This window comes from Nerophis ophidion, linkage group LG17, assembly GCF_033978795.1.
Source record: "Nerophis ophidion isolate RoL-2023_Sa linkage group LG17, RoL_Noph_v1.0, whole genome shotgun sequence".
Classification (NCBI taxonomy): Eukaryota; Metazoa; Chordata; class Actinopteri; order Syngnathiformes; family Syngnathidae; genus Nerophis; species Nerophis ophidion.
The window spans coordinates 42,664,865-42,682,320 of record NC_084627.1 but is presented as its reverse complement, the minus strand read 5'-3'; the positions used below and the strand labels follow the sequence as shown (position 1 = coordinate 42,682,320).

The 17,456-nt window shown below is 42.8% G+C and overlaps 1 protein-coding gene across 5 annotated transcripts; it reads right to left on the bottom strand.

Annotated features, from left to right (window-relative positions):
- Positions 1-475: 475 nt before the first annotated feature.
- On the bottom strand, positions 476-16,251 carry hdhd2 (haloacid dehalogenase-like hydrolase domain containing 2). 5 transcript variants are annotated; one of them, XM_061876994.1, is made up of 10 exons: positions 16,114-16,240; positions 15,809-15,961; positions 8,986-9,094; positions 8,802-8,904; positions 4,747-4,852; positions 4,563-4,647; positions 4,333-4,498; positions 4,137-4,187; positions 775-838; positions 476-712 (listed from the first exon to the last, which is right to left on the bottom strand). In XM_061876994.1, exons 3-10 carry the CDS (start codon positions 9,084-9,086, stop codon positions 609-611), a joined length of 780 nt encoding a protein of 259 aa, XP_061732978.1. In that variant the 5' UTR covers positions 9,087-9,094; positions 15,809-15,961; positions 16,114-16,240; the 3' UTR covers positions 476-608. The 5 variants fall into 5 exon arrangements, with proteins under 5 accessions (XP_061732978.1, XP_061732979.1, XP_061732977.1 ...); XM_061876995.1 differs by lacking the exon at positions 15,809-15,961 and having other exon boundaries at positions 16,114-16,251; XM_061876993.1 differs by lacking the exons at positions 15,809-15,961; positions 16,114-16,240 and adding an exon at positions 9,262-9,432.
- Positions 16,252-17,456: the final 1,205 nt, after the last annotated feature.

The following is a 17,456-nucleotide window of genomic DNA, read 5'->3' as shown; positions in this document are numbered from 1 at the left end:
AAGGTGAGTCCCCCTAAGAAAAGGCATTGAAACCTAGGGAAGGCTATGCAGAACGAAACTAAAACTGAACTGGCTGCAAAGTCAACAAAAACAGAATGCTGGACGACAGCAAAGACTTACTGTGGAGCAAGGACGTCGTCCACAAAGTACATCCGAACATGACATGACAATCAACAATGTCCCCACAAAGAAGGACAAAAACAACTGAAATATTCTTGATTGCTAAAACAAAGTAGATGCGGGGAATAGCGCTCAAATGAAGACTTGAAACTGCTACGGGAAAACACTAAAAAAAGAGAAAAAGCCACCAAAATAGGAGCGTAAGACAAGAAGTAAAACATCACACACAAGAAAAAAGTAAAAAAAAGTGAAAATAAGTCAGGGTGTGATGTGACAGGTGGTGACAGTACACCTACTTTGAGACAAGAGCTATAGTGATGCACGCTTGCTTATGCTTTAAAGTCATATCCAACAATTGCGACAATGACTTTTTATTGTCAATATCGACTGCTGAGTTTCATCTTTCAATAATTTCTGCTGGTGGTGTGCCTCCGCATTTTTTCAAGGCAAGAAATGTGCCTTGGCTCCAAAAAGGTTGAAAAACACTGTTAGAGCAAGTTTTGAAGGATATGATCAACAGCATCTGGGAAAGTGTCACACGTGAGGTGAGGTGCAGGGTTGACTTTATTCTCGTCTCCTCGTCTGTATTTACCTGCAAGATGACATCATGCATCAGCTCCACGCTCCATTGGAGAGGAAAAAGGATCATCTCACCAGTTCGGACTAAAATCCCCAACATTCCTGCGCTCTGAGCTCCTCCCACATCATCCCTGGCATCCTGCAGGACAAAAAAATTATCAAACTTTGTTTGAGGTTTGAGCCTACCTTTAAACCACTCAAGTATTTGGGATTGTTCAGAGTTCTGCAAATTGATGATTTGTGTCAGAGTTTTAGAGGACACTACTCTGTGCAACCAGCAGAGGTCCCTACTCCTGTGTGGTCATTCATCCATCCATCCATTTTTCTACCGCTTATTCCCTTTGGGGTCGCTGGTGCCTATCTCAGCTACAATCGGGGGGGAAGGCGGAATACACCCTGGACAAGTCGCCACCTTATTGCAGGGCCAACACAAATAGACAAACATTCACACACTAGGGCACTGGCGTAAGGCTAAATCTTGGCAATATTGGCAACATCATGGCGAGGCTCTGCTATAACACATTTACTTAGAACACTGCCATAGAAATGGGAGTTCAGAACATCCAGGTATATATTTCTACCGTTTAAAGGGGTCACGTTATGATTTTTAATCTACATTTAAAACATTTCCTGGTGGTCTACATAACATGTAAAGGTGGCGCTTGTTGCTGTAAAAACCTATTTCCAAGCCACTTCTGGGCTGCTTGTCGTTTTGAGAGGCTGAGTTATCAGATGCAAATGAACCCCTCCACACCACGGCCCCTCAACCTGACAAGGAGGTTTTCCCTTCCATAGACATGTTGTAAGGGTACGCAGCATGGAGCGCTACTGGCGCTGATGAGACGTGGGGGCGCCATCTTGGAGTGGTGATCCGCTCCACTCAGTGCAATTCATTTGTCAGGAGCAATAAACTGTCAGCACTTTTTTTTCATCTTACCTCACTGAATACCACTGATTTTCACGCTATTTTGTCATACGTGTAGCAATGATGAAGGACACAGGTTTTATTATTCATAGTTTGCTTAACAGTAATATAATATTATTTTATGCTATAAGTGACCAGATCAAAAATAGGTATATAATCCCAGTGAAGGGGGGAAAAAAGGGTCAGCTATTTTTAAGTTGAAGAAACAATATGATTAGGTTATATATACATGCATGAATACATGAGATATCTATATATCTTATAGACTGTATCTCTGTGCTGTAGAGCAGGGGTAGGTAACCTATGGCTCTAGAGCCAGATGTGGCTCTTTTGATGACTGCACCTGGCTCTCGGATAAATCTGAGCTGACATTGCTTAACAGGATAAGTAATGATTAAGTCCACTTGTAATCATAGTGTTAAAAATAACATTCAAAATATAAAACATTCTCATGCATTTTTATGTTCAAGAAGTTGCGTTAATGGTAAGAAGTAATTTATTTATTATTTGTTAGTGTTGGTCTTGCCCTCCTGGGGGTTCTTCAGACCACCAAACACCGACATGAGAGCCTGTTTTAGGGTAATATATTGTTGTTGTTTTTTCAATAAGTCTCTCAGTTGCTTTCCAGCAATTGTCTTTTTCTCTTTCGTTCTCACTCGCGCTCTGGCTCCAGCCCCAACCCTGTCTCTCCTCCTGGCTGCTGCTTATAACAGAGCGACAGGTGATTGGATAAAAAGGCCCAGGTGGGCCCTCTACGCACCTGTCGCTGATTTCGAGGCCGGTCCTGGCAACATCCCGCTTTGCTGCAGGCCCGCAGGCCACGCCCCTTCCACAGTTTGCTTCAGAATAACAATGTTATCACAAAGAATAAGAGACCTATTATACTCTGGAAATGTTGGTCTTACTTAAAAATGCACGCGTTTAGTTGTGTTCACTGTTGAAAAAAAAAATTATATGGCTCTTAGGGAAATACATTTTAAAATATTTGGCTTCTTGGCTCTCTCAGCCAAAACGGTTCCCGACCCCTGCTGTAGAGAGTTTACTCTGTCTTGACACTTTGTATTGATATTTTCTATTACATTCTTCCCTTAAATGATCATGTTTACACTGATTTGTTTTATATGTATTTTTGATCAATGTCGCTTTGGATAAAAGCGTCTGCCAAATACTTCAACATAAACACCTGAAAGTCTTTATATCAGCTAAAACCACCAATCGGTTTTACTGGATTCAGAATAGAACCCAATTCTGTATTATCCAACAATGTTTGTATTTTAATATTGTTACTTGAAGACTTATTCCTGGTTACAATCATACTGTTAAGAAAGTATTGCCTTTGCCTAAAATGAGAATGCATTATAATCAGTGGCGGCTACAATTTCAGTATTATTGAAGATATTTGCTCCTTCTCAACTCTGTGCTAATATTCTTTTCACAAAATACAACCAATAGTACGTTAATGTTAAATCTTACTTGTGAAAAGTAATTCCTATTTTCAAAAGTCCGCTCATTTGAGCAGGAAAACGCTGAACACCATCTTTGTTTTCTACCTGGCAATTGTCAGTTTAGACTGCCCACCAACTACTCATCACCACTTCAAGATGGCGGACAAATTTCTCGTGCCACAGCAGCCAATGCAGCGTCTACTTAACATGTCTATGTTCCCTACCCCAGCAGTCATTTTTGTGGTATTGGGGACAAGCATCCTGTTAATTACTGAAAAATATCTTCCATTGGAATTCCACTCTACTTCTGGGCAACATAAACAGCAACAGGGACCGAGGTTGGGTTTGCCTATTATGACCCCTGTAAGAAGTATTTACATCTCAGAATTGTCAGGCTTGCCCCTGACAGTTTGTCTATGTTTTAGTTTTTTCCTCTGAATTTGTCTGTTTCCTGTGTTTAGTATTTCCTGTCTTTTAGTTCCTGTCAAGTGCTCTTAATTTGTCAGCTTCCTGTCTTTTTCCCTGAGTGCTGTGTTCCTCCTCAGTGTGTTTAGTATTTCCTGTCCTTAGTTCCTGTCTAGTGCTCCTATTTTGTCAGCTTCCTGTCTTGTTCCCTGAGTGCTGTGTTCCCCTTCAGCTGCGGCTGATTGGCATCTGGCCACACCTGTTGCCAATCAGCCGGCTCCTATTTGTACCTCCTTTGTCTTGTGTCAGTTGCTGGATCATTGTATTGTCATTTGTATTGTCGTTGCCTCATGTCACTCTTGTGTCTTTGCTACCTGTCGTGTCTGGTATCATTTCAGCTATTACCTGTCGTGCTACATCTTGTCCTGGTCGTCGTAGCGGTAAGCTGTTTTTGTTAGCCGTAGCTAGTTCCAGTTTTTCTGTTTGTTATCCTCTAGCTACCATGCTAAAGTTCCTTTTTGTTTTTTATCCGTCCACGTGCACGCTTTTGGTTTGAACCCTTTGTTTGGTTTTGTCTTAGTATTTATATTAAAATCATGTTTGCTCACTCCATCTCTGCATCTTGGGGTTCGTCAACAAATAACTCTGACAAGAATACTCACATCTCCTATCATGACGGCTTCATCGGGGCTACATCCCAAATCAGCAAGAGCCTAAATGAAGGAAGCAAGCAATTAGCTTTAAACTCACTACTAAGATATTATCACCGGCCACAACTTTAGGTACACCATCTAATATTAAAGATCCACTATATGAGCTGTACATAATGTGGCCATGCGGTTGGTGGAAAAACCTAACCTGTGTGAAGAAAGTCTTCTCAGGCTTGCCCACTACGGTGGCTTGACAGTCCGTGGCGTACTCCAGTCCGGTGACGAACGGTCCAGGGCCCAGGGCCAAACCATCTTTCCTTTTGTAGTAACGAGCCTTATGGATGGCGATGAGAGGAGCGCCACCCAGAACCAGTCTGGGGAGAACATCATAAATACAACTTTGTGTCTATCTTCTACTGTGTGTGTGTATTTCGTCACCTGAAGGCCTTGTTCATAGTCTGGTAGTTGAAGTGTTCAGGAGCCAGTCCTACCACAACAGCGTTTGGTTCCAAGGTGTCGATACCTGCCAGGTGAGACTACTTTCTGTGACCAGTTGTCGCCTTGTAGACAATTCTCTGAGGTACTTGCGCAAACGCGTTCCTCACATGCTTGAGGTGTGTACCTGCAAAGTCCTCCAGGGCGCCGTCCTCCACCAGCAGCAAGGGTCTGAGCATGGTCTTCTCCAGGAGACTCCTGGCAGCACTCAGAGACGTGAAGATCTCCTTTTCCTACCAAGTAGACGTTCAACCACTAAATAAATGAATGTTGTCTTCAACTTCAATCTCATTGGCGCACCAAGGACCTGCAACAACTACAAGTACTTTTTCTGAGGGAACTCTCCTGAAGGAATCAATAAAGTACTATCTATCAGGTTCAAACACCGATGACATCTATTAAACAGATAAGAAGCAAGGAATTAAACAGACAGGATTCAATTTAGCTCAATCTACAGTGGCATCCAACGTTATGAAGAAAGGATTGCACGACTCCTTTTATTTGGACCTTCCCTGGTTATATGGCAAGAGCAGTTTCTAAGGCAGGGGTCGGGAACCTTTTTGGCTGAGAGAGCCATGAAAGCCAAATATTTTAAAATTTATTTCCGTGAGAGCCGTATAATATTTTTAATATTGAATACAACTGTCAGGTTCAAACGTTGATGACATCTATTAAACAGACAAGAAGGAAGGAATCAAACAGAGACTGGATTCAATTTAGCTCAATGAGGAGAAACACGTAGACCTGTACCCTTGTACATTGTCGTCCCACGCTCTGACAAGAGAATTCTACGCCTCCTCTTTTATTTGGACTTTCCCTAAATGAGGCATCTCTTATTCTTTTTAATAACATTGTTATTCTGAATGTAACCAATAATAAATAATATATTTTTGACCATTAAGGCGACTTCTTAAACAGGTGCGATAGAAACGGATGGATGGATTAAAATGCATAAGAATGTTTTATATTTTGAATGTTATTTTTAACACTGTGATTACCAGCGGAATTATTAGTTACTTATCGTGTTAAGCAACGTAAGATTTATCTGAGAGCCACATGCGGTCATCAAAAGAGCCACATCTGGCTCTAGAGCCATAGGTTCCCTATCCCTGTTCTAAGAGGAGAGGGGGTCGTAAACAGCTGTTGCCCTCGGTCACAAAACAGTTCAAAGAAAAGATGCCTGGAGCTTGCGTCAGGTCCTGCTTCCTCTCCGCTTTGTAGATCTCAGGTCAAGACAAGATCTTCCTGTGACTCACAATAGATCAAAAAAACCCGACACCTCCATGTCGCTTCCCATCGTACACAATGGAGTATTACAAGCCTTTTGCTTGGTAAGATCAAAGACAGCTTTTGTATTCTTGCCAGGAACTCATGGAAACACAAAGTTTTGTGATAACTTACATACAATTATTCTGACACAATTATTCTGCTCTGCAGCGTTCCCCACAGGACTGTGTTGTATCTGTGGCTGTACATTTTCCAACATGCATAATTGGCCATGGCACTCTAAAACAAAAGTGAGCAAAAAAACACAAAAGAAAAACAAAACCTCCAAATAAAGCCAGACCTTGAAAAGTTTGAATATTTGTGCCTGAACTCAAGAGAGACTCTTATTTTGTTAGCGCAGGCAGGATGAAGCAGGGCTTATATTGTGACGATTGGAACTGTGTAGTCGGTTTTAAGAGTTTTGACGGCTGGTATGGCGTGAGAGTCTGTCGAAATAAAAACTGTTTCTCGCTTTCCTGTCGGTCGTTTTTTCTAAATAATGATCTGGCAGAAGCCAGAATCATTTCACAAGACCCTCGGATGTTGTGAATGTCATTGAAGTGGCCAAAGTCACGTCTTGGTGAAGATTAATGAACCATCATTTTTAGGTCTATCAATCAATCAATCAATGTTTACTTATATAGCCCTAAATCACTAGTGTCTCAAAGGCGTGCACAAACCACTACGACATCCTCGATAGGCCCACATAGGGGCAAGGAAAACTCACACCCAGTGGGACTTTTATGCCTGGCTGGCAGTCAAGTGACACACCCTCCGCCATCCACTGACACACCCTCCGCCATCCACTGACACACCCTCCGCTATCCACTGACACACCCTCTCCCATCCACTGACACACACTCTCCCATCCACTGACACACCCTCCGACATCCACTGACACACCCTCCGCCATCCACTGACACACCCTCCGCCATCCACTGACACACCCTCTCCCATCCACTGACACACCCTCTCCCATCCACTGACACACCCTCCGACATCCACTGACACACCCTCCGCCATCCACTGACACACCCTCCGCCATCCACTTACACACCCTCCCCCATTCACTGACCCACCCTCCCCCGTCCACTGACACACCCTCCGCCATCCACTGACACACCCTCCGCCGTCCACTGACCCACCCTCCCCCGTCCACTGACACACCCTCTGCCGTCCACTGACACACCCGCCACCATCGAATGACACACCCTCCGCCATCCACTGACACACCTTCCGCCATCCACTGAATCACCCTCCGCCATCCACTGACACACCCTCTCCCATCCACTGACACACCCTCCGACATCCACTGACGCACCCTCCGCCGTCCACTGACGCACCCTCCGCCGTCCACTGACACACCCTCCGCCATCCACTTACACACCCTCCCCCGTCCACTGACACACCCTCCGCCATCCACTGACACACCCTCCGCCGTCCACTGACCCACCCTCCCCCGTCCACTGACACACCCTCTGTTGTCCACTGACACACCCGCCACCATCGAATGACACACCCTCCGCCATCCACTGACACACCTTCCGCCATCCACTGAATCACCCTCCGCCATCCACTGACACACCCTCTCCCATCCACTGACACACCCTCCGACATCCACTGACGCACCCTCCGCCGTCCACTGACGCACCCTCCGCCGTCTACTGACACACCCTCCGCCATCCACTTACACACCCTCCCCCGTTCACTGACACACCCTCCGCCATCCACTGACACACCCTCCGCCATCCACTGACCCACCCTCCCCCGTCCACTGACACACCCGCCACCATCGAATGACACACCCTCCGCCATCCACTGACACACCCTCCGCCATCCACTGACACACCCTCCGCCATCCACTGACACACCCTCTCCCATCCACTGACACACCCTACGCTATCCACTGACACACCCTCTCCCATCCACTGACACACCCTCTCCCATCCACTGACACACCCTCTCCCATCCACTGACCCACCCTCCGCCATCCACTGACACACCCTACGCTATCCACTGACACACCCTCTCCCATCCACTGACACACCCTCTCCCATCCACTGACACACCCTCTCCCATCCACTGACACACCCTCCGCCATCCACTGACACACCCTCTGCCATTCACTGACACACCCTCCCCCAACCACTGACACACCCTCTCCCATCCACTGACACACCGTCTCCCATCCACTGACACACTCTCTGCCATCCACTGACACACCCTCCGCCATCCACTGACACACCCTCCCCCATCCACTGACACACCCTCCCCCATCCACTGACACACCCTCCGCCATCCACTGACACACCCTCCGCCATTCACTGACACACCCTCCCCCAACCACTGACACACCCTCTCCCATCCACTGACACACCCTCTCCCATCCACTGACACACCCTCTCCCATCCACTGACACACTCTCTCCCATCCACTGACACACCGTCTCCCATCCACTGACACACTCTCTGCCATCCACTGACACACCCTCCGCCATCCACTGACACACCCTCCCCCATCCACTGACACACCCTCCCCCATCCGCTGACACACCCTCCACCATCCGCTGACACACCCTCCGCCGTCGACTGACACACCCTATAGAATAGGGTGTGTCAGTCGATGGTGAGGTGGTGACTTGTCCAGGGTGTACGCCGCCTTCCACTTAAATGCAGCTGACATAAGCTCCAGCAACTGCCGTGACGCTGAAAGGAACAAGTGGTAGGAAATGGATGGACGGATGTTGCAAATAATATTTGAGATGCTTCTAAATGGTGGAGCACAATGTATTTGATGTACAGCTAATAATGTTCCTGGCAGGTTGACTGATGAATTAACGTGACTTGAGAGCTTCCACTTCATATTGATTAAACGGACAAGAACGCAACCAAGTCGAGACGAGTCGCTTTGCGTCACCTGGAGGTCAAAGTTGAGTCCTCGCAGTCTTTCCAGTAGGTTCCTCTTACTCTCTTTCGTCGTGTTGGTCACGAACTTCACGGCGACCGACGCCTCACGTAACCTGACAGCACCCACACATTAAAGACACATGTCATCTTTGAAGATAGAAAAGGAGTTGCCGTGACGACATGACTCCTCCCACCTGTGGAGGGCGTCCTGCGCACCAGGGACCGCCGTGTCCTCCACGTGCAGAGTTCCACTCAGGTCCACCAGGACGGCCTTTAGCGTACGTCTGCTTGCCATTTTGACATCTGAGAGAAACAACATGGTGGGCATGACACAGGTAGGCAGCATGCCCAGGAACACCACACCTACCGTCAAGCATGGTGGTGGTAGTATTATGCTCTGGGCCTGTTTTGCTGCCAATAAAACTGCTGCTTTACAGAGAGTAAATGGGACAATGAAAAAGGAGGACTACCTTCAAATTCTTCAGGACAACCTAAAATCATCAGCCTGGAAGTTGGGTCTTGGGCGCAGTTGGGTGTTTCAACAGGTCAATGACCCAAAACACACGTAACAAGTGGTAAAGGAATGGCTAAATCAGGCTAGAATGAAGGTTTTAGAATGGTCCTCCCAACGTCCTGACTTAAACGTGTGGACAATGCTGAGGAAACAAGTCCATGTCAGAAAACCAACACATTTAGCTGAACTGCACCAATTTTGTCAAGAGGAGTGGTCAAAAATTCAAGCAGAAGCTTGTGGATGGCTACCAAAAGCGCCAGAGTAACTGTTTAATACTCTTCCATATCAGTCGGTAGCTAATTGTTTTGTAGATGTCGGAAACAGCGGGAGGCAGTGTGCAGGTAAAAATGTGTCTAATGCCTAAACCAAGAATAACCAAAAGGTGAATTCCCCTAAAAAAAGGCATGTAAGTTTAGGGAAGGCTTTGCAGAATGGGACTAAAACTGGACTGGCTACAAAGTCAACAAAAACAGAATGCTGGACGACAGCAAAAACTTACTGCGGCACAAAGACGGCGTCCACAAAGTACATCCGAACATGACACGACAATCAACAATGTCCCCACAAAGAAGGATAAAAACAACTGAAATATTCTTGACTGCTAAAACAAAGTAGATGCGGGAAATATCGCTCAAAGGAAGACGTGAAACTGCTACAGGAAAATACCAAAAAAAGAGAGAAAGCCACCAAAATAGGAGCGCAAGACAAGAAGTAAAACACAAGAGCTATAGTCAGGCATGCTTGGTTATCCTTTAAAGTCAAATCCAACAATGGCAACAACGACTTTTTATTGTCAACTGAGTTTCGTTTTTTATTGACTTCTGCTGGTGGTGTGCCTCCGCATTTTTTCATTGCAAAAAATGTGCCTTGGCTCAAAAAAGGTTGAAAAACATTGGCCTAGAACAGGGGTAGGGAACCTATGGCTCTAGAGCCAGATGTGGCTCTTTTGATGACTGCATCTGGCTCTCAGATAAATCTTAGCTGACATTGCTCAACGTGATAATTATGAATAATTTCGCTGGTAATCACAGTGCTAAAAATAACGTGCAAAATATAAAACATTCTCATGCATTTATATCCATCCATCCGTTTTCTACCGCACCTGTTCAAGAAGTCGCATTAATGGTAAGAAGTATTTTGTGTCACGATGGGGGGGTTGCAGCTTGCTGCGGGGTCGTTCTCCCAGGAAGGCAGACGGACTACTCGGGACATGGGATTTAGGTAAAAACATGATTTAATCTTAATTAAAAAAATATACAAACAAAAATCGCTCACAGCGGAGGCACAACTTGGGCTAAAGAACAAAGCTAACGCATAAACAGACTAAGAACATAAATCAAACAAAACTTACTTGGCATGGCATGAAACACGAAACTATGGCAAGGCATGAAACAAGTCAGCACAGGGCGACTGACTGGCAAAGACGAGCTTAAATACTGCCTCTGATTAGTGCTCGGGAAGCAGGTGAGCGGGCATTTTGTCCACCAGAGACAGGTGGACAAAATGAGTAACCAAGGAAACCAGACAAGGGAGTGGAAAAAAACAGGAACTTAAAGAGTCCAAAGGACAAACAGCACATGGCCAAACAAAAACATGATCAACAGACATGAAATTTTATTTATTATTGGTTAGCTTCGGAATAACAATGTTATTAAAAAGAATAAGAGACTTATTATACTCAAAAAATGTTGGTCTTACTTAAAAATGCACGCATTTAGTTGTATTCAGTGTTAAAAAATATGATATGGCTCTCTCAGCCAAAAAGGTTCCCGACCCCTGGCCTAGAATATATCATATATACTTTCTACTTTAACACAACCTCATTTTAATCCACTAAAAGTACACTTTTACTCTGGTATTTGTGTGCAAAGCTTTTTTTGTAATTAAGTTACTTATTTTATTTTCAAATAAAACCAGGAAAAATAAACATTGTTTTGGACACTAATAAATTAGATGCTGATGCAGGGTTTCTCCGACATTCCCCAAAAATAGCTGTTGTGGTGGGGGCGTGGTCAGCATGACGTCATTGTACAATGACATGATTTTCTTTAAAAAGGCTCAAAAAATGTACACATAAATTTAAAAAATATATATTACTATTAATTAGTATTGACATATTGTGAATGTTGTCTATCTGCGATGAAGTGGTGACTTGTCTAGAGTTTTTTGATTGGTTGAAACTTGTACGAGTAGATTGCACAGTACAGTACATATTCCGTACAATTTACCACTAAATGGTAACACCCCAATAAGTTTTTGAACTTCTTTAAGTCGAGGTCCACGTTAATCAATTCATGGTGGCGGTGCCGACTTGTCCAGGGTGTACACTGCCTTCCACCCAAATGCAGCTGAGATAGGCCTCAGCACCCCCCTCGTCCACGAAATGGACAAGCGGTAAAAAATGGATGGATGTTATTAATTTATATTAACATATTGTGAATGGTGTTTACATGCAATGACGTGTCCAGGGTGTACCCCGCCTGCACAAAAGGTAAAACCTATTGGAATTGAGCTGGTTGTTAGCATAAGATTTGTAATAAAAGTTAAAAATAGTGTCATACTTTGGACTTCTTCTGGAGATTACAATACATTACATTACTTTAATTTTTTAAAGTAGTAGTTTAGCTCGGTTGGTAGAGCGGCCGTGCCAGCAACTTGAGGGTTGCAGGTTCGATTCCCGCTTCCGCCATCCTAGTCACTGCCGTTGTGTCCTTGGGCAAGACACTTTACCCACCTGCTCCCAGCGCCACCCACACTGGTTTGAATGTAACTTAGATATTGGGTTTCACTATGTAAAGCGCTTTGAGTCACTAGAGAAAAGCGCTATATAAATATAATTCACTTCACTTCACTTCACTTATTTTTAAGGTGCGCCATCATCAGGCACATTAAGGCAGGGGTGTCCAAACTTTTTCCACTGAGGGCCGCACACGGAAAAATTAAAGCATGCGGGGGCCATTTTGATATTTATCATTTTCAAACCATAACAAAATATACGGATTTTAAAAAAATATTTTACCTTTAGGGGTCCCGGGGACCTTAAAGGGTCTCAGTTAATAAAATGTTAAAAATAAGTCAAAGTTTTATTATTATTTTTTATTTAACACTAACAGTAAATCTCTATATCAACTTTAAAAAAAAAAAAAAAGGTTTTATGGCATTTCTGTCAAAAACATCTTTGTTTTTTTAATAGTAAAACTGAAATATGCAGAATTTAGTAATTGGAGCCCTAAAAGATCAATGATGCAGGACACCGTTGATTTTAATTCTTTATTATTTTTGAGTAATCACAGTGAAAAGATAAATAAAATACCACTAAATATATTTGGGATCCAAAAGGTGCCCCACTCAGAAAGTGATACATTTTTATTAGGGTTTTTTTTTTAAACTTTCAACACTAAAATTACAAGATCAACTTCAGATATATCTTTCGATTTTACGTTTTAACTATTATTTTGTTTGTTTTATGCTCTTTTTTCAAAGAAAACTTTTTTTATATGGCAACTGCAAATTATTTGTAATATTTACCACATAAAACCTTTTAAAGGGAAATGTTTGAACTAATTGGAGCTTTGAAAATAATTCATTATAACATGGATTTTTTTGTCATTATTTTTTGTTTTGAGCAATGGCAAAAAAATGTAAAATAAATAATAGATTGATTAAAACTTGTAATTAGTAGATTGCACAGTACAGTACATATTCCATACAATTGACCACTAAATGGTAACACCCGAATAAGTTTTTCAACTTGTTTAAGTCGGGGTCCACGTTAATTAATTCATGGTAAAGACGGTTTTTACATGGTAAAATAAAGACAAAAGAAAAAAAAATGGCAGCTTTGTGTCAAAATTTCAAATTTTTCTCGATAGATTTCACCTCATTCCAATATTTTTAATGGTTTTTTTTTTATTATTGCAATAGCATTTCCAGAATGTGTGGCGGGCCGGTAAACCATTAGCTTCGGGCCGCACTTTGGGCATCCCTGCATTAAGGGGAACCCTGCAGTAAGTAAAAATTCTACAGACTGCCTGACTAAAAAAAGGTAACACGTGAAAATATTGATTCTGTGACTTTGTGCCTTTTTTTTTAACATGAAAAATGTTATGAATCCAGCAAGTGGACATGTCATGGTCCTTCATGTGTAAGGGGGGGTCATCTCTATCCTGTGATAAAAGCTACTTTTCCTTAAGTCTCAGAATGATTTGTTAACCTGAAAAAATGATGACTGTAAATGGAGGTTTAGACAGTTTAAAAAAAAAAAAGCTTTCATAATATGATAATTCACATGCGAATTGGCAACATGTATCAGATTACTGTGTTGTTCAAACCTGGATCAGGACAAATTGAGAGGATTATGGAGTGGTTTGTATTCAAATTGTATGCTTTGCTGCCTAGAATGCAGATTTGTGGCAGGGATGTCATTTATAAGAACTTTGATCCCCTTTTATTATTTAGACGTGCTTGGATTTTTGTCATGTAGTTATCAGTTTGAGGGACTTGCTTACATGGTCCTGTGTCTGTTATTTGTATCTGCTTACAACTAACCCTGTTTCCATATGAGTTGGGAAATTGTCTTAGATGTAAAGGAATACAATGATTTGCAAATCCTTTTCAACCCATATTCAATTGAATGCACTACAAACACAAGATATTTGATGTTCAAACTCAAAATTATTTTTTTTTTTGCAAATAATAATTAACTTAGAATTTCATGGCTGCAACACGTGCCAAAGTAGTTGGGAAAGAGCATGTTCTCCACTGTGTTACATCACCATTTATTTTAATAACACTCAATAAATGTTTGGGAACTGAAGAAACTAATTGTTGAAGCTTTGAAAGTGGAATTCTTCCCCATTCTTGTTTTATGTAGAGCTTCAGTCGTTCAACAGTCCGGGGCCTCCGCTGTCGTATTTTACGCTTCATAATGCACCACATATTTTCGATGGGAGACAGGTCTGGACTGCAAGCGGGCCAGGAAAGTAACCCCACTCTTTTTTTACGAAGCCACGCTGTTTCATGGACGCCCCTGCTTATTTCAGCAAGACAATGCCAAGCCACATTCAGCACGTGTTACAACAGCGTGGCTTCATAAAAAAAAAAAGAGTGCGGGTACTTTCCTGGCCTGCCTGCAGTCCAGATCTGTCTCCCATCGAAAATGTGTGGCGCATTATGAAGCGTAAAATATGACAGCGGAGACCCCGGACTGTTGAACGACTGAAGCTCTACATAAAACAAAAATAAGAAATAATTCCACTTTCAAAGCTTCAACAATTTGTTTCCTCAGTTCCCAAACATTTATTGAGTGTTGTTAAAAGAAAAGGTGATGTAACACAGTAATGAACATGCCCTTTCCCAACTACTTTGGCACGTGTTGCAGCCATGAAATTCTAAGTTAATTATTTGTAAAAAAAAATAAAGTTTAAGAGTTTGAACATCAAATATCTTGTCTTTGTAGTGCATTCAAATGAATATGGGTTAAAACGGATTTGCAAATCATTTTATTCTGTTTATATTTACATCTATCGAAATTTCCCAACTCATATGGAAACGGGGTTTGTAGGTACAGTAACAATGTTCATACACTATAAGGCAGGAGTAGGGAACCTATGGCTCGCGAGCCAGATGTGGCTCTCTTGACTGCATCTGGCTCTTGGATAAATCTTAGCTGACATTGCTTAACACGATATTATTCCACTTGTAATCACAGTGTTAAAAATAACGTTCAAAATATAAAACATTCTCATACTTTTATACGTTCAAGAGGTTGCATTAATTGTAAGAAGTTATTTATTTATTATTGGTTAGTGCGTGGCTTGCCCTCCTGGGGGTTCTTCAGACCACCAAGCACCGACATAAGAGCCTGTTTCAGGGTTACAATATTTGATTTTTCAATAAGTCTCTCAATTGCTTTCCAGCAATTGTCTTTTTCTCTTTCGTTCTTGCTCGCGCTCTGACTCTAGCTTCGACCCCGTCTCTCCTCCTGGCTGCTGCTTATAGCAGAGCGACAGGTGATTAGATAACAAGGCCCAGGTGGGCCATCTACGCACCTGTCGCTGATTTCGAAGCCGGTACTGGCATATCCTGCTTCGCTGCAGGCCCGCAGGCCACGCCCCTTCCACAGTTAGCTTCAGAATAACAATATTATTCCAAAGAATAAGAGACCTTCTATAAAATGCACGCGTTTATTTGTGTTCAGTGTTAAAAAAAAATTATACGGCTCTTACAGGAATACATTTTTAAATATTTGGCTTTCTTGGCTCTTTCAGCCAAAAAGGTTCCCGACCCCTGCTATAAGGTACAGTAGTTAATTTAGTCATCAAATTTCTTCAGTCATCAACAATTGCATCATAGGAGAAATGGACATTGTAACAGTGTAGGTCTGATTTAGTAGCTTATGTACAGCCAGCAGTGGATATAAAGAGATCAGAAAGCATAAGAACAAGTATATACATTTGATTATTTACAATCCGGAGAGGGGGCATTTGTTAAGGGTTGTATACCTGCGATGAGATTGCGACTTGTCCAGGGTGTACCCCACCTTCCGCCCGATTGTAGCTGAGATAGGCGCCAGCACCCCCCGCCACCCCAAAAAGGAATAAGCGGTAGGAAATGGATGGATGGATGTGTAGTTGCCTGGAGGTGTGCCTTTACACCTGTTGGAAGTGCATTCCACATTGATGTGGGACAGAAGAATGACTTAAGACCTTTGTTGGATCAGAATGTGGGTTTAACGTGGTTTGTGGAGCTCCCCGTAAAACATTGTTCATAAATAATAAATAACATGCATAAAGTTTACATGGCTAACCTTCTCGTTAAGCCTGGTCCCGCTTCCGGTTTACGTCTTCTTCGTCTTCAATGATATGGCGCGTGTTTGTGTCCTACTTCCGGTTTAAGTCCTCTTTGTCTTCATTAAGGCGCGCGTTTTTGCCCTGCTTCCGGTTTAATTCTTCTTCGTCTTCAATATAACGCGTTGTCAAGGTTTCTTGCTCTATACCGTTCCCTGCCGTTAGAAGTGGTCATTTTTAAGTCATAACCGAGCTATACTTATTTGCAAGAAATGACTTTGTGTTTCATATAAAAGATATCACGTTTCTTTCAATATAAACGACTTTAATATAGAAATGTTTGTCAACATGATTCAAGGTTCAAGTTTATTTGTCACATGCAGACTACACCACAATGAAATGCTTTTTTCCATGCTCTTCAGATATTGCGTACATCCATCCATCCATTTTCTACCGCTTATTCCCTTTCGGGGTCGCGGGGGGCGCTGGCGCCTATCTCAGCTACAATCGGGCGGAAGGCGGGGTACACCCTGGACAAGTCGCCACCTCATCGCAGGGCCAACACAGATAGACAGACAACATTCACACTCACATTCACACACTAGGGCCAATTTAGTGTTTCCAATCAACCTATCCCCAGGTGCATGTCTTTGCGGAAGGCGGGGTACACCCTGGACAAGTCGCCACCTCATCGCAGGGCCAACACAGATAGACAGACAACATTCACACTCACATTCACACACTAGGGCCAATTTAGTGTTTCCAATCAACCTATCCCCAGGTGCATGTCTTTGGAAGTGGGATCCAAACACTAGTTGCAGAATCTAATACACTAAATACAAACCCCGTTTCCATATGAGTTGGGAAATTGTGTTAGATGTAAATATAAACGGAATACAATGATTTTCAATCCATATTCAATTGAATGCACTACAAAGACAACATATTTGATGTTCAAACTCATATTTTTTTTTTTTTGCAAATAATAATTAACTTAGAATTTCATGGCTGCAACACGTGCCAAAGTAGTTGGGAAAGGGCATGTTCACCACTGTGTTACATCACCTTTTCTTTTAACAACACTCAATAAATGTTTGGGAACTGAGGAAACTAATTGTTGAAGCTTTGAAAGTGGAATTATTTCCCATTCTTGCTTTTATGTAGAGCTTCAGTCGTTCAACAGTCCGGGGTCTCCGTTGTCGTATTTTACGCTTCATAATGTGCCACACATTTTCAATGGGAGACAGGTCTGGACTGCAGGCGGGCCAGGAAAGTACCCGTACTCTTTCACTATGAAACCACGCTGTTATAACACGTGGCTTGGCATTGTCTTGCTGAAATAAGCAGGGGCGTCCATTATAAC

What these genes read in the sequence shown, in the direction of transcription:
- hdhd2 (XM_061876993.1), bottom strand. Translation starts at nt 9,292, where the DNA reads ATGATTTTAGGTTGTCCTGAAGAATTTGAAG. An exon ending in GCGCAGGACGCCCTCCACAG is followed by an intron (nt 8,905 to 8,985) that starts GTGGGAGGAGTC and finishes GGGTGCTGTCAG; the next exon opens with GTTACGTGAGGCGTCGGTCG. An exon ending in GGGGATTTTAGTCCGAACTG is followed by an intron (nt 713 to 774) that starts GTGAGATGATCC and finishes GTCATCTTGCAG; the next exon opens with GTAAATACAGACGAGGAGAC.